Source organism: Tyto alba, unplaced genomic scaffold, assembly GCF_018691265.1.
Source record: "Tyto alba isolate M040663 unplaced genomic scaffold, T.alba_DEE_v4.0 Super-Scaffold_42, whole genome shotgun sequence".
Lineage (NCBI taxonomy): Eukaryota > Metazoa > Chordata > Aves > Strigiformes > Tytonidae > Tyto > Tyto alba.
In genome coordinates, this window is record NW_024881318.1 from 14113607 (window position 1) to 14134050 (window position 20444).

The 20444-nt window shown below is 63.8% G+C and overlaps 1 protein-coding gene across 1 annotated transcript; it reads left to right on the forward strand.

Annotated features, from left to right (window-relative positions):
- The first annotated feature begins 8076 nt into the window (after positions 1 to 8076).
- Positions 8077 to 19576, forward strand: PHF24 (PHD finger protein 24). The gene is made up of 8 exons (XM_042804455.1): positions 8077 to 8501; positions 13425 to 13797; positions 14688 to 14873; positions 15150 to 15228; positions 15333 to 15535; positions 16708 to 16874; positions 17016 to 17105; positions 17208 to 19576. The coding sequence occupies exons 2-8, from the start codon at positions 13429 to 13431 to the stop codon at positions 17302 to 17304; spliced, it is 1191 nt and encodes a 396-aa protein (XP_042660389.1). The 5' UTR covers positions 8077 to 8501; positions 13425 to 13428; the 3' UTR covers positions 17305 to 19576.
- The last annotated feature ends 868 nt before the right edge of the window (positions 19577 to 20444 follow it).

Here is a 20444-nt window from a genome sequence, read left to right on the forward strand (position 1 = left end):
GGATGGAGTGATTTGCTCTGTGCAGAGAAGGAGCAGAGGTTTGAAGGGAAGAAGCCCTACATGTCGAAGTTTCACTGATGAGCAAGCAGAAGGGACTGGGTGGTGTCCTTCTGCCACCAGGCTCACATGCCACTTGGGTGGGTGTCAGAGCCCAGCCAGGGGATGCCAGGATGGAGAGGAGCTAGGTGGAGGCACTCAGATGCCACAGCAAGTGCCATCCCAAGAGACAGGGTGACAAAAAAGACACTCATCACCCTAAAAAATTGCATTTTCTTGTATGTCATCCTTCTCCCGACCTGCCCTCCTCTCTCCCCATCTCTCCTGTGTTCCTGCAGCAGCACATGCCTCCTGCCCGTGACGTGTCCCTCTTTTGACTAAAGTCTGCAAAACTGTGCTGTGCTCTGGGCTCCAGCATGTCTCAGCATATAAAATTTTGATCTGTTAAATGGGTTTGCAGGGGAATCTGGGTGAGCAGGAGGGGGAACACACACATCTGCCTCCATGTCCCCGCTCGGGGGCAGCTCCTTCTCCTGCACCAGGCTGCTCACTGCCAGAGAGGATAGAGAGGGACTGGGAGCAGAGAGAGGGATCATGCCATGCTGGTGCTGGGAAAGAAAAGCAGCCCAAAGCCCATCTGGCTGGACAGGAGGTGCTGGCAAGGCCTGATCCAGCTCACAGAAGGGCCAAGGTGGCAAAGAGGAGGATTTGGATGGAGGAGAGAGGAGGCACTGGGTCACAGCTGGGGAGCAGGAGAGACATGCAACCCAGCTTCAGAAAGTAAGTCAGATAAGTACCAGGGGCGTCCGGCACTGACAGGGGTAGGGGTCCTGCCCCCTACACTGGGACGACACCAGGTCGGGGACAAACAGGGCCAGACCTTCTGAGCTGTAAGATCTGCCCCACATCACGCTCCAGCCACTTTCTCTCCCTCCTCTACCGAGCCGCTGCGCCAGCTTGCTGCACCACCAGCCCAGCTGGCTTTCGGGATGGAGGGTCCCCGGGGCCAGCACCCAACACCCATCCTCACACTGCCTGCCCGAGGACCTGGGCACCCTTGTCTCACAGACCTCCCCTCACCCTGCTGAAGGAACCGAGATGATCCTACCATCAACAGTGCCTCAGACAGACTCCAGCAGGCATGGGCATTTTCATTTTCCCCAAAAAGCTTCTGAATCTCAGCAAGAGCCATTTTAATCAGACCTTTCTGCCCTGCAGGACTCCACATGGTGTAATGAATGAGGCGCAGACAGCCCTTTTTCTCTCCCCCCTCCATCAACCCTCTGTTTGGCCTCCTCTCCTTTTTTAATTCCCCCGCTCCCTGAATTTCAAGACAGCTTGGCAAATGTTTGAAAGTAATGCTGATGCAGTTGGTATGGCAACGCCAGGCTGGGGTCCTCCTGAAACTGCAAACACACAATTAACCCTGAGGGCTGCCTGCTTGCCTCCAGCCCCCCAAACAGGCCATGGCAGTGCCCTCACTGGCAGGGCAGAGGTATCTGGGCAGGTGCTGACTCCCCTCCCTCTCCCTCTCCCTCTCCCTCTCCCTCTCCCTCTCCCTCTCCCTCTCCCTCTCCCTCTCCCTCTCCCTCTCCCTCTCCCTCTCCCTCTCCCTCTCCCTCTCCCTCTCCCTCTCCCTCTCCCTCTCCCTCTCCCTCTCCCTCTCCCTCTCCCTCTCCCTCTCCCTCTCCCTCTCTTCCCCCTTCCCTCTTCCCTCTCTCCTCCCCTCTCCTCCCCTCCCCTTCCCTCTCCCCTCTCCTCTCCTCTCCTCTCCTCTCCTCTCCTCTCCTCTCCTCTCCTCTCCTCTCCTCTCCTCTCCTCTCCTCTCCTCTCCTCTCCTCTCCTCTCCTCTCCTCTCCTCTCCTCTCCTCTCCTCTCCTCTCCTCTCCTCTCCTCTCCTCTCCTCTCCTCTCCTCTCCTCTCCTCTCCTCTCCTCTCCTCTCCTCTCCTCTCCCACAGCTTTACTGCTCATAAAGCGGCTCAGGAAGGCAGCAATCATCCCCGTGACAGCCCCGGTTAATGAAGTCGTCCTTCATTAGGCGTTTCCGTTCCACTTGAAAAGCTCCTCTGTGAGGATGCTCGACCAGCCTGCGGCAGAGATGGCCCCGCCAAGGGAGGATGCGGGGATGGGTGGCAGTGCAGGGGGGCAGCCAGGCTGGCAGGGTGGGCAGCAGGGAGGGCTGGCATCCTTACTCATGCCTCCCTGTGGGGACGAGTGTGTCCCTTGCACCCTCACACAGCCCCTCAGCACTGCGGGGCTGGCACTGGGACACTACAGGTGCAGATCCATACCCTGCACCCATCCATGGTCCAGCCCCAGTGCTCCCCCTCCTATCCAAGCCTCAACCCTTCTCTCCAGCCCCACAGCTCATCCGGCTCCCCAGAGCCCTGCAGTGTTCTGGGAGACAAGTCCCTGCACCAGGCTCTGCTATTTGGGTACACCCGTGTATCCACTTAGGGCAAGGGGGTACGAGTCCCCGGAGAGCCATGATTTCTGGCCTTCACCCCTTCTGGTGACTTGCAGGTGGAGGGGAGAGGACAGGCTGGGGGGGGACAGCCGCTCACTGGGAGCTGGCTGAAGTGTCCCTGTGAAGAGGGTCATTTAGCTAATGCCTGCAAGAGTGCTCCTAGATTAGAGAGCTCTGAAGTGCTCAGCTATTATCTATCCGGAGGGAGCATCCTCGTCTCATCAGGGCTAGGCTTGGCGAGCCGCCAGCTGCAGGGATGGGGTCAAAAGACCCACTGCTCTGTGCTCCAGCTGCTCTGCAGGGACGGGTCACCCCCAGAAAGGGCAGCCCAGGGTAAGCCCCGGCAGCCGCCCCTGGGGAACACCTTCCTACAGACCCCAGACCCAGGGGGCATGCCCCCTCGGGCAGGATGGATCGTTGGCTTCCTCCCGCCTGCTTCATCTCCCTGCTCCCCTCACCCCTCCACCTTCCCCCCAGCTCCTCTTGGGGCATTTTGGCATCCATCTGCACCGTCAGACCTCATCCTTTCTCTGTACCCCCTTCCCCAGGTCCTAACTTTGGTTCCTACCAGCTTTTCCCCCTTATCACAGGGATGAAGTTGGCTCACGGAGGAGCAATGTGGGTAAGTGACTGCACGAGGCAGCATGGTGCGGAGCACCCCGCGCTCTCTGAGGGTCCCCAGAGCCCAGTCTTGCAGAGGGAAAAGGGAACGGCCAAGCTGTGACTGCAGGACAGTAGCAGGGAGCAGACGGCACCACAGAGCCAGGGTCTCACCTGGAGGTGGACAAGCAAGACGGTCTGGGTGCAGGCTGGATCTCCTCCTTCCAGCAGCTGGAGAAGCTGGTGGGGTGCCTTGTCCTCTCAGGGCTGCAGGTCCAGCAGATCGGGGGCTGCCACAGCTCAGCTCAGCACATGTGGGGATGTGGCGGTGAGGCAGGGCTGCGTCAGACACAGGTGAGGATGAGGGGGAAGCAGCGCTCAGCTCTGCACCAGGACAGGGTCCCGGCTGGAGCTACAACCACCCTGAGCAGCACAGTGTGCTTGTGCCCCAGGAGGGGACATTGGGTCAGTCTAGAGTGGGACTTTAGCCCAAATCTGCAGCTGGGCAAAGGAGAGGTGTCTCCTGCCCACCAAAAACCAGTGCCTGGCCCTGCCCCAGCTGGGATTTCAGTTCCTGTGTGCATCCAGACAGACCTCAATTGCAAACTCCTAGGCCCTGCGAAGCTGCAGGGCTGAAGGTAGATTCATTAGGCAAATTCTGCTCCAGGCTTTTGTACTGGGGTATTTTTGGATGCTGCAAAAGCTTCTAGGGAGGGGGTAAAGCCAGCCCTCACACCCTGACAGTGCACACAAAGCTGCTCAGTAATTATGCCCTGCAAGAGCTCTGCACTCCAGCCCCGGGACAGGAGGGAAAAAACTCAGAGCAAACAAACACAGCGCCACGGCCACAAGGCACACAGCCAGCATCCGTGGCATCTCAACCTATTTGGGGTTTGTTACCGTGCAGCTGCTGATGGGGGCCAAAGGAGGAGCTGCATCTGCGCTGGGCACCATCTGGCAGCTCCTGCTCAGGACACCCCAGACACTGAGGGCAGGGAGAGAGCCAGGACCTGCTGTCTTCATCCCTGTTCCCATCACCGTCCCTGAAACCACAGCAGGGAGAACGCGAGCAGGACAAGCCACAGAGCAGCCACCACCCCCCATCAGCAGTTTGTAATGGCACTGGCACTGCATCACCCCCCCACACAAACCTTGGGGGGGGGTGTGGAGGGACTGTTGGTGGGGACAGGAGCAGGGGAGGGAAGGTTTCAGAGCAGCCCAGGGCGAGGGGCTGCTCCAGGGAATTGGAGCCCCAAGGGAAGCAGGTCGAACCCTTCGGGGTGAGAGGCACAGGCCTGCAGCCACCCTCCACCATCAGGCTTGGGCTGCAGGGAGCCGGAGGCTGTGGGGGCCGACAGCTGAGTTGGGGGGTGTGGGATCACCAGCTGCATCGGCAGCCAGGGGTGACGACCGGCGGTGTCAGTGACCTGGCCTCGGCGGTGGGAGCATGACAGACCCCCAGCAGCATCAGGCACGGCACCTGCGTTGGTGGCCGGGGCCACGACGGGTAGGCACTGGTGAGCCGGTGCGAACGTCCAGGGGCAGTGACGGGGAGCCTTCGGTGGGCATGACAGGCTGCTGTCAGTGGGCACGAGGTGGCCTTGGGAGCCTGCAACCACCATCAGGAGATGTCCCGCTCGGGTGCCGGCGGAGAGCAGGTTCATATCTGCAGCTGGGATCAGGACCGTGGGTGGGATCCTGAGCCCCTTCCCCTGCGTGGAGCCCGCGCAGGTCAGGGGGGCATGGGCTGGGACAGCTGGAGAGAACCAGGCATGGCTTCCCTCGCTCACAGGCTTGCTCCTGCGGTGCTTGTTCCTGGTGACGGGTGATGCTCTCCCATTCCCTGCCTGCAGTCTGACACAGCAGCCCATCAGGCAGCCAGTTTTTATCCCGTTTCATGCTGATTTTGGCATCATCCTCCCCTTCTGAACCAGCTGCCGCGAGGTGTGCCGATGCCTCTCCGAACCCTCCCCGCAGCGCATCAACACTATTATCTCCATCAGCCAAACTTGTAATCTCATGAAAAATGATATCTCCCTATTTTGACAAGTTCTCTTTTCCATCTCCCCCCGCTGACTGGCAGGAAGACCGGCTCGCGCAGGCGCCCTGCCGCTGCTGCTCTTGCTTCTTGGCAGGAGCCAAAAGTTCAGGTTCCCCCCCCCACACCCCCCACCCCTCTCTGCCACCAAAGAGCAAACCCTTCGCCCTGCGGACCCCCAGAGTGCTGGTGGCTTCGGGGACGGGGGCCGGGCGGGAGCCAGGATGAGACGGGGTGGCACAAGGCAGCGTTCCCAGGCAGCGGGCTCCAGAAGCAGCCGCAGATGGTGAGCCCACACGCCGCGTCGCTGCAGCAGCCAGTGACCTACACGCGGGCGTCATGCGAGATTTTGGAGAAGGGGGGGGGGGGGGGGGGGGGTAAGGGGGAGCTGACGAAAATGCATATTCCCCCTGCAGCTCAGCTCTCACCTCCGCCCCTGCAGCCCTCCTCCAGCAGCCCGGCACTGCCAGCTCTGCCAAGAGCTTTCCCAGCCTGTTGCCATCGTGGCAGCTCCAATGGGTGCCCAGCCACGCTGTGGCTTTTCGGAGGGCAGAGGACCATGTCTTCCTTATCCCCAGAGGGTGCGAGAGCATCCTGCATCTTGCATGGGGCGGAGGCTGCTGGGTGCCCCTTGCAGAAGCGTATCTGGGCTGCAGGTCTACTTTGGTGGGACACTGCACCCTCCAGCTGGGCCCGGGTGCACCCAAGAGCTGGAGAGGCGCTGCCGTCCCCCAGGCTCATCCAGCCTCATCCACAGAGCCTTGCTACGGAGGCACAGCCTAGCCGTGCTACACAAGGGACCGCAGAGCACCTGGGCAAACAGCAGCGGGACCCCTCAAGCTCCTCAACAGCCTGAGCAGGAGCAGGGCTGGGGCTCCACCTCACCTTTGCTTTTCCAGGAACCGCTGCTCTCGGCCATGGGCCTGCCGGGGCATGGCTCTCACCGCAGAGGCACTTAAAGCTTTCACAGCCTGCCGGCACACTCCTCCTCCACCACCTCCCCCTTTCCCCCGTCCTCTGGGGCTGGGGTTTGTCTGCGGAGATGTTTTCCTCTGGCCTCATTTACAGCTGGCCTCCACTTTCTCCACCCCACATGCATCCCAGCACCTTTCCACCAAGCTCCCCAGGCCAAATAATGCAAAATGCGATTCACCCTAAAGGGAAGCACCCCTGGGGCAGGATGAAGCATGGAGAGGCACTCTGGGCCTGGGCAGGGCAAGCGGAGGCTCCTGCAAGGCTCCCGCAGCCGATGGAGCCAAGCAAGACAGGACCTGACAGCCACAAGCAGAAAGCAGATAAATCCTGTCTGCAGCCTGGCTTTGCACATCTCCACCCAGTGCGGAAGGGAGCCATGGACCAGCTCAGGTCCTGGTTTAACGCCCAGACGCTGCCCTTCCCAGCCCCCATCTCTGTTTGCAGGCAACACGAGCTCCAGGCGGTCTCAGCTCCCTCCTCACCAAGATGTGTAGGAATAGGAAGGGTCTGTAATGGAAGTATTGGTATTGTGGGACCCGTGTCAGCACCCATAGGTCTAGGAAGGGCTGGCACAGGGTGAGAAGCAGCAGTCAGGGGTCAGGGACCAGCTCGGCACCAGTGTGTGGTACAGGCTGGAGCAAAACTACCCCGAAAACAGTGCTGGGAGCACCCCTGAGGCTGCTCTGCCCCAGCCGCTTGCTCCTGGGCATACAGGGCACTGCAGGGGCGTTGGATGCTGGGTCCAGAACAGGCTTTTTCAGAGGTGGAGAAGACTTCAGGGGTGGTGCTGCCCATCTCCTGGGAGCCAGCAAGCTTCAGCCATCGAATGATCCTTCACCCCACGGTTCCCATGCTTCCCACGCTCTCTGCATGGGAAAGATGACACCCCCCAGCCCCCGCTGCCGCTCACTGCTCTGCCAAGGCCTCCTGAGCACCTCTGCAGACACAGGCATCACTGCACACACACACACACACACACACACGTCCACTCCACCGTGGGGCTGGTGGATCTGCATGGAGCCAGCCAGGCCCTGACCCATGGTGGGAACAGGGGTGTCAGGAGTTCCCTGTAGGTCCCAGCAGCATCCGGGGGACAGGAACAGTGCAGGGGGGCTGGGCAGAGCATCCTTCTCCCCTAGCCAGGAGAGGGCCCGCTGTACCCAGCCTGGCCGAGGGGCAGGGCAGCCCTGCAGGCACCCCCACCGCCCAGGCCCCTCGGCTCTAACCTGCAGTGCTAATCCCAAGCCTGGCTGGAAGCTGCTCCTAGAAGTGCTCAGATGCTCTTGGACCCTAAATCGTCCTCAGGTACAGCTGGCTGCTCTTGAAGAGGAAAGCACAACCCCTTCAGCCAGCGGTACCCTGTTCCAGAAGGGCGTCAGGGGGCTGAGAGACCATCTCCACCAGGCCAGCGTGGGTCAGCTGAGGATGCGCGTGGAGCACATATCCCACCTTCAGAAGCTCTGCGTTTGTGCTCCCCTCCAGACCAGCATCCTCCCTCCTGCTTCATCACCTCCCTCGCACCCTCTGCGAGCCCCCCCAGCCTCGCTACAGCCCTGTGGTGCGCACCCGGGTGATATCCAGTCCTGGAACTGAAACCCTTGGTGCTGCATTGCACCGGGCACACGGGGCTGCACGTAGCCAGGAGTCACCATGCCCCCGCTGCACCGCAGTGCGGGGAGGACAGCCTGCCTGCAACACTGGCCGGCAGGCATCGGGTTAAAGCAGGTGCAGGTGGCCTGTGGCCAGGGCGCCGGGCCTGGGGAAGACCCCAGAGGGTGGGCAGGGGAGACCTTCGCTCCTCCACAGATGCAGATCCATCTGCGTAGTCCTTGAGGTTGACTCGAAGAAAGGCGGTTCAGCTCCGGAGGCCAGAGGAGATGCAGGGAAAGCTTTTATTGGTATCTCCCAGCCAACGTCAGCCCGGTTAAAAAAAAAAAAAAAAAAAAAAAAAATGCTTCGTTCCTCAGAGAGCTGTTTAACACGGCTCAGGCAGCAATTGGTACAGGGACAGCAAACCAGGCTGCATCTGCTCAGCCCCAGTCACAAGCTCCCTGCTTCCTCCGTGTGTGTGTGTGTGCGCACGCGCGTGTCTGTGTCTCTGTCTCTGTGTGTGTGTGTGTCTGTGTGTGTGTGTGTCTGTGTGTGTGTGTGTGTGTGTGTGTGTGTGTGTGTGCGCGCTAGACACAGGCATCCGCTCCCAGCATCTTGCTGTCTCCTGCATCCTCCGGCAGCAAGTGCAGGGCTCTGGCTCCCTGGGTGCCAGCCTCGCCGCTCCATCCCCCGGCGGGGATTCGCGGGCAGGGCGCGGGATGCGGTGAGCGCCCGTGGGTGGAGAGGGGGGGCCGTGGCCAGAGGCAGCGGCGATGGACATCGCGTGGACTGTTGTCTAGGGCTCGTGCTACCCCAGACGGACCCTGACCCTGGTAAGTGGCTTTTTTGCTGCCATTGGCGATTCGCCCAGTGCATGGCATGGGCTGGCTGCATGTCGTGACACCCAAGGGTGGGTCCCCCTGATGCCCCTGGGGTCCTGGCACCTGGGAAGGTGACCAGAGGTCCTGGGATGGGATGCCTGGAAGTGGGGATGCGGATGGGGTGGGAAGGTCCTGCCCAGGCATTGGGCTCCTCATGTGGGTGCTGCAGAGAGGGGCTGGGGAAGGAGACAAGGAGGATAACTGGGGAGCTGGACAGGGACACAAGGAGGAGAACCAGGGAGCTGGGCAGGAGCCGTGTCTGCTGCAGGGGAAGGGACTGCTGTCACGGCATTTTCATCCCTCTCTGGGAGATGGAAATGTGTGACACACCTATAAAATCTGCCATGGCGTGGCAAGATGGGAAACCTGATCGGGCATGGAGAGCAGCTACCAGCTCAGTGTCCCCAGGAGGGGGACACAGCATAGTTGGGGCTCCGGCCACACCCCCCCCCCCTGATCCCAAGACCTCCCCACCAGGCCTCCGCAGCCCTGCAGAGTGTGGGGAGGGTACCATCAACCACAGACCCCCCCCCCCCGCCCCATGGCAACCGGGTCACCTCCCAGCAGAATCCCCAGAAGTGCCACAGTCCCAGCATGTGCCATCTGCCGAGGAGAGGGGACAAGTGGGTGCTGCCCAATCCCTCTGGACATCTCCGGCCAGCTCAAGGAGGTGGGATGTGGCGTCCCCCAAGCAAAGCCTGCTGCCTGCACTGCCCGGCTCCCCCTTGCCCCAGGCGGGCAGCGGCTGGCAGGGTGTGCAGGGCTGTGCCAGAGCCATAGCAGCTCCTCCCAGCCCTGCTTGGTGCCCTTCAGACCAAGCCCTGGGACTGGGCTGCCATGGGCTCCAGGCTGTCCTCTCCATTGGTACCCCATCCCTCTGCCCCCAGGCCCCTAATGCTGCTCCCAAGAAGGCACAGCATTAGAGGGTAAAAACACTGGGAGCCTGGAGAGGGCAGGGAGGAGGCCTGGCCTGTGGGGAGCCTGTGGGGACCAGGAACATCCCTCCCTACCCGTGGGGAGCATGGGAGAGGGCTCCTGCTCCTGGAGCACTGCTGCTGCACCCCCTTAAGGGTGGGAGCAGGGGCTGCCGCCCCACACCTGGCCCTTGGTTTACTGGCAGGGTGTTGCACCAAGGATGCACCGTGGGGCTGGCGAGCATGGCTGTGCGGGGGGCAGGCAGGGAGGCAACAGCCAAACCTATGAGCCCTGTGGCTCCATACCCCCAGCTCCCTGTGCCACCACTGGGGCACCACAACAGCCCGCCCCGCACCCGTGCTCCCCAAAACACACCCACCCCACACCCCCCAGCTGCCACAGCCACCACCACAACACCCCCAGCTGCTGCAACATCCCTGCAACCAAAGCCACCACCCACGGTGTGCCCACAGCTGCCGCAACACCCGCCACCATCCCGCACACCCCACACCGGGCCGCAACACCCACCCCAGTGCTGCTAGCCACCCCGTAGCACATCCAACCCATAACATCACCCGTCCCTAACACACCCAATCCCTGACACATCCACCCCGCGCTGCTCCCCGCCGCATCCACCCTGCGCTCCCAGCCACCACAACACCCCCGCCGCGCTGTGATACACTCACCCACGCGTCACCCAACCGCCCCGCACCCGGCGCCGCCCTCGCACCCAAACCCGGCGCCCCGTAACCCCCAGCACGAGTCGCAGGATGCTCCCCACGCCCGCTGCCATGGGAGAGAGGAGATTTTAGAGCCGTGCAGCGACCACTGGCTCTATTTCCTTCGGGATGCTCTGCCCTGCTTCCTTCTCCCGCTGTGCCACCGTGCTGGCCACCAGCCCTGTCCCACCAGTGCCCCCATCCCCGCCTAAATCAGGCTGATCCTCACTCCAGCTGCACCAACCTTGCCTCTATGTCTCAGTTTCCCCACGCAGAGAGCTGCGTGGGGCTGGGAAAGATGAGTCCATGGGTGCTAAGGGAGTGAAGTGCCTTCTGGCTCAGTGTTTTGCTGCAGGGATGAAGTAGCAAGGAGCAAACCCCCATCAGAACAGCGTGGGGGAACGGGCGCTGTTCTGGGGACAAGGCAGGACTGCAGGGTGTTGGGGCAAGGGAAGGGAAGGGAAGGGGGTGGGAAGGTGCCCACCACCCACTGTGACAGCCCCCTGTGCCAGCAGGGCTCGGTGGAACCGGGCGTTTGCTGGCAGCTCTGGCCCGTTCCCAGATTTAGCTCCTCTGTGGGGGCGACCTAAAAATAGGCCCCGCGTTGGCACCCGGCAGCAAGGTCGAGGTCCCTGCACCTCAGGCCAAGGTGAGCCGGGCTGTGGCACTGGGTCCCGACTGCCGGGCGCCTCGGGGGGTGCCACAAATAGCAGCGGAGACACCTTCTCCCAGGGACACGTGGGGATGCAGGGGCTGCTTGGGTAGCTGGGCTGCTATGGGGAGAAGGCGCCTCTGGTCCCTCCTCCCCATATCCAGGGGTCTCCATGAGGGGGGGGACCCTCCACGCCTGGAGGAACCCTGAGCCAGGCCAAGTTCTATACAGGGGTGATGTCCCACCTCGCACAGCCAATGGTTCAGGCAGGGGGTCCTGGAAAGTGCGGAGCAGGTTCGGGGTACCTTGGCAGCTTCGGGGCCTGTGGAAAGGCAGCGGGGACGGAGGTGGAGCTCACGGTGAAGCCATTCAGCTCTTGGATGTGCAGGCGCAGCCCGGCCATGCAGCATTAGCAGGAACAGGGAGGCCAGTGGGGCTGAGAACAGACACAAGCCGTGACAGGAGTGACGCCTTCCAGACTCCAGGCACGCAGCAGCTGGTGGCACCCACTGTGGCAGAAGACACTCAGAGCGGCCTTGGGAGAGGACAGGAGGCAGGGAGCTGGGCTGGGATCCTCCAGCAGCAGCCCAAGGGCAAGGCGGCAACCACACCGTCAACATACAGGGGAACTTCATTTTGGGGGGGGGGGGGATTATGGCAGACCCACATGCCAGCTCCCCCCGCTGCTGCCCGGGGCTGCCCTGCTGTGCCGCAGGGTGGTTGGGGATGGGCAACCCAGAGCCCCGCGGCGCTGCAAGGTGATGCTGCCGGCACACCAAGGATCACGAGCACCCGTGCGGCTACTGGGAGGGCTGGTGTGCCGACAGCCAGGGCCCACACCCCTCTTTTGGCTCTTCTCCATGAGCCCAGCCCCTCTGAGCCCTCTCCTCCCTGCTTCTACCCAAGCCTTGGGCAGGATGAGGCCAGGATCTGCCCCCTGCTCTGCGATGCAGGGCTTGGTGAAGCGGTGGCAGGGGGGGGAATCTCCCTGCGGTGCCCCCCACTCGCAGGCAGAGCAAAAACACTGCCCAAGCATCAGAGCTGATCCTGCCCACGGCCGATGGGATCCTGAGCCGGGGGCTGGCGGCACGGCGAGGAGGCAGAGACCTTTGCAACACCCCAGGAGCTGCAAAATGCTGGACACCAGACCCGAGCCATGCACGGGGTGGGGTGTGGGGGGTGCGCGCTGAGGGGTGCAAATACCCACACGTGCTCACGGCACTGGGACCCCCACACGCGGGACGGGGCGGGGGGCCTACGTGCCTTTGCACACCCAGCTCCGCGCGTGGGAAACTGCACGCAGATGGTCCCGCGGTGGTGGTGGAGGGGAGGCGGGGGGGGGGGGGGAAAGGCTGGGAAATCACATGCGTGTGTGCGTGTGTCGGTGTTTGGGTGCCGCCTGCCAGCACGCTCCGCTCGGCGCCGCTGATGCGGGGCAGCTCGGACGACCCCGTCCACGGCTCCCCCACACTGCAACCGCGAGATCCCGGCGTGCGTGCGCCGTTAATTACCCCGCTACCTGGGGACTCCCCTAACGAGCACGGCGGGGCGGGAGACAGCCGCTACGATGTTTTTCCCTTCCCTTCCCCTCGCCAGCTTGCACAAGCAGCAAGCGCTGCCTCCCGGTCCCTGGGTACCAGCTGGGAGTGCCCCTCGGCTGCAGCATCTTCCGTAACGCAATCCCGGCGGGGCAGGGACCCCCGCAGGGCGATGCCGCACCCCACGCCGCTGGTCACCAAATCCTACTTCTCCCCAGCTTCAGCCCGCGCTCCTCCAAGCCCACCCCCATTGGGATGGAGCCCAACCTGCTATTGCTGCTGCCGTCGCCCTCCCTGTTTCACCCCAAGATGATATTCCCTCAGTCCTGCGGCCAAACCCCCCTCCTCAGGACCCACGCACCCCAAACCCACACACTGCTCCCCTTCCCTCCCGCAGGCTCGCAGCCCTCCCACGGCTGGCCCAGCCTCTCTGCGGGGCTCCTTGCTGCGACCCACGTTTTGGGGTGGGATGCAGGATGACCAGGGCAGCAGCACGCATGCGCGCGCACGCACACGAGGTGGGGGGGGTGCGAACAGAAATTTAGGGAAGGTGAGACCCACCACCAACTCTGCTATGCCCCAGCCCTGGGCAGAGCTGCAGGGAGGACACCTCTGGCCTTTGGCTGGCCAAAGAGGCTTTCTCCAAACCAGAATGGATTGCATTCAAAGGGCAGGGTTCAGTCCCTCTGGGATTTACTGGTCTGGCATGGGAAGGGCCTGGATGCGTTTCTTGTTAAGCCAGAGTCTGCAAAGCTGGGCGAAGCAGGGTGCCCCCCCAATCCAGCTCCCTGCTTGCTGTCCCGCTCCCCCACTGACACTCAGACCCTCCATGGCCAGATCTCCACCTGGCTTCGGGTCCATCTCCCCACGGCCACCACAGATGACCCCAGCTACCAGCTTGCCGAGGAGCCCACGTTTCTCCCCGCCCTGAGCTGCTCCCCATGCAGCTGAGGGAAAGCCACTGGGACACTTTTGGGGAACGTTGTGCAGGGGTGGGGAGCACCACTGCACCCCGCGGCCTGAGCACTGAGCACCTTCCTTTCCCCCGCAGAGCCATGGGGGTGCTGATGTCCAGGCGGCAGACGGTGGAGAAGGTGCAGAAGGTCAGCTTGGCCGTGTCAGCCTTTAAGGACGGGCTGCGGGAGCAACCATCGACACGGCGGCGGGCAGAGGTGGGGGGCACACGTCGGGGAACGCTGGAGCAGGCGGTGCAGGAGGGAGAGGAGGAGGCATCAGCAGGACCTTCCCAGCCGGGGGAGAGCAGTGCCAGCAAGGCGGCCTGGGAACGGCTGCGGGACGGCCGGGGCATGGAGCCAGAGGAGTTTGACCGAGCCAACAGGTTCACGCCGCCTGCCTTCATCCGGCCCAAGCGAGAGCTGCACGATGACGAGCCCCCAGACATCAGCTTGGAGCAGCGGGAGCAGGCGAGCAGACGGAGCACGGAGACTGGGAGGGAGGGATGGGGAGAGGGTTGGAGATCTGCAAGGGAGACCCCGCAACGTCCTCCCGGTGCCTGCCGGGCAGTGACAGCCTCCCTGGGCACAGCAAAGCTCCATGGAGGTGGCTCAGTGGGGCAGGGGGCCCGGGATGGGCGGATGGAGAAGTTACACAGGGAGGAGGGTGCAACTGGTCAGACATGCCCTGGAGGGACCCTGGGGTGTCTTGGAGGGGCACTCGAGGTGTTTTGTGTCACTGCTGGGCACAGACCACTCCAGCTTCAGAGAAGAGAGGATGATTCAATCTATGTGTTTGTCAGTTTACAGCCAGACAGACTATAATTCAAGCCACCCATCCACACCTGCCATGCTTACAGCCCAATCCATCTACAACCCAACCACTTATCTGCCCGTGCCCACACTCCTGCAGCCCACCCATCCACTCCCATGACCCTACCCATCCATCCACCCGCCCCAACAAGCCTACACTCCAGCCCACCTACAGCCTTACAGCTTATCCGTCCACACCTACCATCAGTCAACCCAGACAACAGCACCTCCACCCATCCTCACTACAATCCTAAAGACCAGTCAACCGACAAACCCACAGCCTACCACGCTGCACCCCCGAGAACCTACAGCCCCACGAACACTACAACCAGACCCAGCCACCCTCCTTTCATCCCCACGAACCCATCCGCCTCCCTCTAACCCCACCAGCCATGCCCCTTACAACCCTACACCAGCCCCACACAAACCCACCTGCCCATTCCCTCTGCCTCCCAACACCCATCCCCACCTATGACGCACCGCCCTGACAGGCACCTTGAGAATCCAGCCCCCCCTGCCCCTCTGAGCAGCTGCCCATCTCACCCCAGGTCCTCAACGATGAGATGTGCGAGATCTGCGAGGTGTGGACAGCCGAGAGCCTCTTCCCCTGCCGCGTCTGCAGCCGGGTGTACCACGACGGCTGCCTGCGCCGCATGGGCTACCTGCAGAACGACAGCTCCGTGGAGGTGACAGAGACGGCGCACACCGAGACGGGCTGGAGCTGCTACTACTGCGTGAGTGCCGGGCGGGGGGGGGACACCAGCACCTTGGCTGGGGACGTGACACCATGGGACACGCTGCTGGGTACACCAGGAGCTGTGGCAGGGCTGGAACGGCACCCAAAACCTGTGGGTGCGGAGCCACCCCGCTTGCAGCACCCCCGGATGACGCAGCCCACTGTCCCTCTCTGCACGCCCGCACCCACGCGCCGTCAAGGCGACATGGCACGGCTGGGTGCTCCAGCCACCCCGTGCCTTCGCCCCACGGCTCCTCTCTGTCCCCCACCCCAGGACAACCTCAACCTCTTGCTGACAGAGGAAGAGATGTACAGCCTGATGGAGACCCTGCGGCACTGCAAGATCATCCCAGGTGCAGACCCTTCCCACAGAGGGTGCCGGATGGTTGGGGGGGAGGCGGTTGGGGAGGTGGGTCCCCCCTCCCCAGGGTACACAGAGCGGATCTGTCCCCCGCAGAGACCTGCCTGACCCTGGACGACTTCCTGCACTACAAGCACCTGGTGCACAAGCAGCAGTTCGAGCGGCCCATGGCCGAGGCGCAGGAGGAGCGGGCAGCCCTGCAGTTCTCCGCCCTGGACCCCGACAAGAAGGGGCACATCGAGTGGCATGACTTCCTCTCCCACGAGTCCATCCAGCTGCTGCAGAAACTACGGCCGCAGGTACCCTATGGCACCCAGGGCTGGCTCCCACGGCCAGCACCCATCGCGGCTGCGGCACCCGTGTGCCCGGCTCCCTCAGTCACAGTGCCTGAGGCCAGCTCCCACAGCCAGCACCCACGACCATGGCATCCAGGCCCAGCACCCATAGCTGCAGCTCCCAGAGCTGGTTCCTACAGCCTGCACCCATGGGACAGCACCCACGGCCGTGGCACCCAAAGCTGGTTCCTACAGCCAGCACCCATAGCTGCAGCACCCATAGCTGGTTCCTATCACCAGCACCCATGGCTGTTGCACCCATAGCCGACCGCCACGGCCAGCACCCATGGCTGTGGCACCCAAAGCTGGTTCCTACACCCAGCACCCATGGCCACGGCACCTTGACACAGCTCCCACGGCCAGCACCCATGGCTGTGGCACCCAAAGCTGGTTCCTACACCCAGCACCCATGGCCACGGCACCTTGACACAGCTCCCACGGCCAGCACCCATGGCTGTGGCACCCAAAGCTGGTTCCTACACCCAGCACCCATGGCCACGGCACCTTGACACAGCTCCCACGGCCAGCACCCATGGCTGTGGCACCCAAAGCTGGTTCCTACACCCAGCACCCATGGCCACGGCACCTTGACACAGCTCCCACGGCCAGCACCCATGGCTGTGGCACCCAAAGCTGGTTCCTACACCCAGCACCCATGGCCACGGCACCTTGACACAGCTCCCACGGCCAGCACCCAGGGCTGTGGCACCCACAGCTGGTTCCTACAGCCAGCACCCATGGCCACGGCACCTTGACCCAGCTCCCACGGCCAGCACCCAGGGCTGTGGCACCCAAAGCTGGTTCCTACACCCAGCACCCATGGCCACGGCACCTTGACACAGCTCCCACGGCCAGCACCCAGGGCTGTGGCACCCACAGCTGGTTCCTACACCCAGCACCCATGGCCACGGCACCTTGACACAGCTCCCACGGCCAGCACCCAGCGCTGTGGCACCCAAAGCTGGTTTCTACACCCAGCACCCATGGCCGTGGCACCCAGGACTGGATCCCATGGGCAGCATCCACGGCACCCAGGGTGGAAAACCCCCACAGCATTAGGCAGAAGAGCAGGGGGGGGGTTCCCCATGGGGTGAGCACTACCCTCTTCCCCTCTCTCTGTCCGTCCCCCCCCCCAGAACGCCCTGCTGCGGCTGCTGACAGCCAAGGAGCGGGAGCGGGCCCGCGTGGCCTTCCTGGCCCTGGACCAGGACAGCGACGGCTTCATCAGGGAGGCCGAGTGCCGCCGGGCCCGGCACGCCTGGTTCCGCAAGCACCCAACCGAGACGCCATCCTGCAACGTCAGGTACTGGGGACACCCGCCCCAGGCCGGGGGGGGGCGGCGGGGTGACACCCCCGCTCCCGCGGCCCGGCAGCCCCCCCGCCGCCGTTTGGCGTGGGGGGCAAGGGGTGAGGGGACGAAAGGCTCCCTCCGTTCCACCTCCAGCATCAGCCATGTGGGGCCCATGTCGGAGAGCAGCCCCGCCAGCAGCGGCAGCGGGAGGAGCCGGGAGAAGACGCCGCCGGAGGAGGCCAGGTGAGGCGGTGGGGGGGGGGGCCGCGCCGCCATGTTGGAAGGGATGGAGGGGGGGAAAGGCAGTTTGCCGGGGCGGCCGGTGAGCCCGTCTCTGCCCCGCAGGCCCGTCGACTGGCCCGGTTTCCTGCGGGAGAACGTCGCCTACATCCTGGCCGCCCGCCCCAACAGCGCTGCCCTACACCTGCAGCCCCCGGCCTAGAACCACCCCCCGCGGCCCGCTGCACCCCCCCCCCCCCCGCCCCCCCCCGCGCCGCCATCTTGGGCGGCGAGGCCTCCGCCGCCGCGGGGACCCGCCCCGCCCCGCCTTGTGGGCGGAGCCGGCCGCCGATTGGCTGGCGGGGAAGAGGCCGCGCTGCCCTCTCCCCCCCCCCCTCCCCCTTGCCTCCGCTTCGATTGGCTGCGAAGAGGATGGATGCCGGGCTTTGATTGGCTGGATGGGGGAGGAGGGGGGGGGAAAGCGCAGCTCTAGGGTCTCTGATTGGTGGAAAGGGGGGCGTGGGGCGGGGCAGCGAGTGGCCCCCGTTGACCCCGCACCCCACGGCACGCCCCCCCCCCCCCTCCGCAGCGGGACCCGTGGGGTGAGGGGTGACACCCACAGACCCCGCTGTGGGCCGGGTTCGGTCCCTGGGACGGGTCCCCGCAGGCCCTGCTGTGGCCCAGGGATGCTGTGGGGTGCAGGGGTGTCCCCCCAAAGTCTCCACTCAGTACTCGGGGATGCCGTGGGGTGACCCCTGTAGACCCTGCTCAGCACTCGGGGATGCTGTGGAGCACGGGGGGTGACCCCCGCAGACCCCCCTCAACACCCTGGGATGTTGTGGGGGATGGGGGCAACCCCCACAGACCCCACTCAGCACCCGGGGATGCCGTGGGGCATGGAGGTGAACCCCAAAGTGTCCACTCAGTGCTCGGGGATGCTGTGGGGTGACCCCCGTAGACCCCGCTCAGCACTTGGGGATGTTGTGGAGCATGGGGGTGACCCCCACAGACCCCGCTCAGCGCCCGGGGATGCTGTGGGGCATGGAGGTGAACCCCACAGTCTCCACTCAGTGCTCGAGGATGCTGTGGGGCAACCCTCACAGACCCCGCTCAGCGCCCGGGGATGCCGTGGGGCATGGGAGTGACCCCCAAAGTCTCCACTCAGTGCTGAGGGATGCTGTGGGGCGACACCCACAGACCCCGCTCAGCATTCGGAGATGCCGTGGGGCATGGGGGGCAGGGAACCTGTTGCCCCCCCATGATCTCCAGCCCCACTGCACCCTGCCAGCGCCTGGAGCCACTGAGGACCTGCCCCCAGGGACCTGCAGACAGAGTGGGGTCTGTCCCCGAGGAGAAGTGGGACTTGCTCCAGCCCCAGAGCCGGGTCTGGGTAGTTACGGGGTGAGAGCGGGGCCCAGAGCGGCCGTGCACCCCCAGCTCATCGTCATGGTGAATCCTCGGGGGGAACGACGTGGCTGACCCCCCGCTCGGCCTCTTTCACATCCCTGCCCGGCTCCAACAGGGGCTGCAGCCCAGGAGGGTCCATCCTTGTACCCACCACTCGTGGCCAGTGTCTGGCGGAGTGTTTCCTAGCACGGCTCGACCCTGGCCTGCTGGGGACCAACCATTTTTTGCCTACGGCGATGGTGTGGCAAGAAGCACCGGGAACAGAAAGCACCAGGGGGGTGGGAGGGCAAGGCTGGATGCACAGGAGCACTCCCCTGCATCCATTGTCCCCTCCCATCCCCTTGGTCCCATGGGATCCTCTCCCCCCTCTCAGCATTCCAGTCCCACACCAGTCCTGTTCGTTCCCACTCCCCACCCCACCCCCCCCCCAGCATGGCAAGCCGGTACCCCCACCTCGCTGGGGGCATCAGTGCTCGGGGCGAGGAGGAGGAGGCAGAGCCCAGAGCCCCCCCCCGGGGTGTTAGCTGCAGCGGTGAGGCCCCGAGGTGGATGGATGCTCCCAGCCCGCAGGTGAAGGAGCAGGGACCCCTGGAAACCTCGCCCCACGCATGCCATGGGTCAGGATGCCCAGGTCCCACGGCAACCCCAGCAGCTCCCCCAACCCGTACTCCCCTTGACCCCTTCCCCACGGTGCCCTCAGCCTCTCCCCGCCCAGCGTGCCCTGGCTCAGCCGGGGTGCCCCGGGGTGTGCACAAACCAGGGGTGCGCCTGCAGCACCCTGGTCACTCCCTCACCTCCACCCCCTCCCCCCGATGCGATGGGGGCACCGTCCCGCTCAGCCCCTCTTCCCCAGCCAGGGCACAGGTCCCCCTCTCCTGGGACTCCCCCCGCTGCAAACCCAGGAGGCACACCGGTGCCGTGACATCTTCCTCTACCACCCTGGCATGCCAGGCCAATGGGGATATTTCGGACGCCAGGTTTGAGATGGGGCCAGAGCCGTGGCCATGGTGAGGAGGCGGCCGTGGGTGCGTGGATCGCAACACCCGCTCTGTACTGAGAAGCGTCCATTAAACAGCTGTGTCCAACTAGCCTCCGGCCAGCGCGCTTACGGGGCTTCTGGCTTCTCCTCGGGGATTTCTGGGGACCCCACGTCTGCCTGTGGTGTTTAACAACCTGTCCCCCAGCCTCAGGTCCCTGTCCCATCGGGCAGGCTTGGCCTCGTGTCCCCAGAATGTCCCACGGCACCAACGGGGGGGGAAGTCAGGGGTTGCACCAAGGATCCTGCAAATTCAGGGTGCCCCTCATCTCACCAAGAGAGCAGAAAGTGGGGAGGGACACCCGCGCACTGGGGTGAGGGTGCTCCTTGCCTGTGGAGGCACTGGAGGCTGTGAACAGAACACTGGGTACCAGGGGCGACTGGATGCTGGGAAACTCTAAATAACCCTGTGGAGACTCCAAGGGTCCCTTGAGGAGGTGTTTGGAGAGTGGGGACCCCACAGCTGGAGTCTCCTCCCGTAGTAGCCACATCCACGGAGCTCCCAGGGAAAGCTGCGGCCGTTGCTGGTGGCACGTGCCTTGGGGGCCCTTCCCTTGCACAGTGCCTGTGCTGCAGCTGGGAGGGGAAACGGGGCTTGAGAAGTGGATCTCGGGGAGAACTGGGAGGGAGACTCTGTCACAGGTCTTGTTGCTAAAAGCTGGACTTGGGATATTTCAGCCCATTCCCACGGCTGCAGTGGGCTGCCATTGCATCCAGACCACAGCGATGGTATCCAGCTGGCCCCCACAGAAAATCCAGCAAGCGTTTCTGCCCCTGGAAGCTGGATAAGCTGAAAAACCTCCTGGGGGAGGCACCCATTGCCTTGAGGAAGAGAGTGGGCACGTGGAGGAAGGAGGAGCTGGTGGTGGTTTGTGTGCCTGAATCTGGGATGCCACGGGTGGGGGATGCCAGGGGCTTTG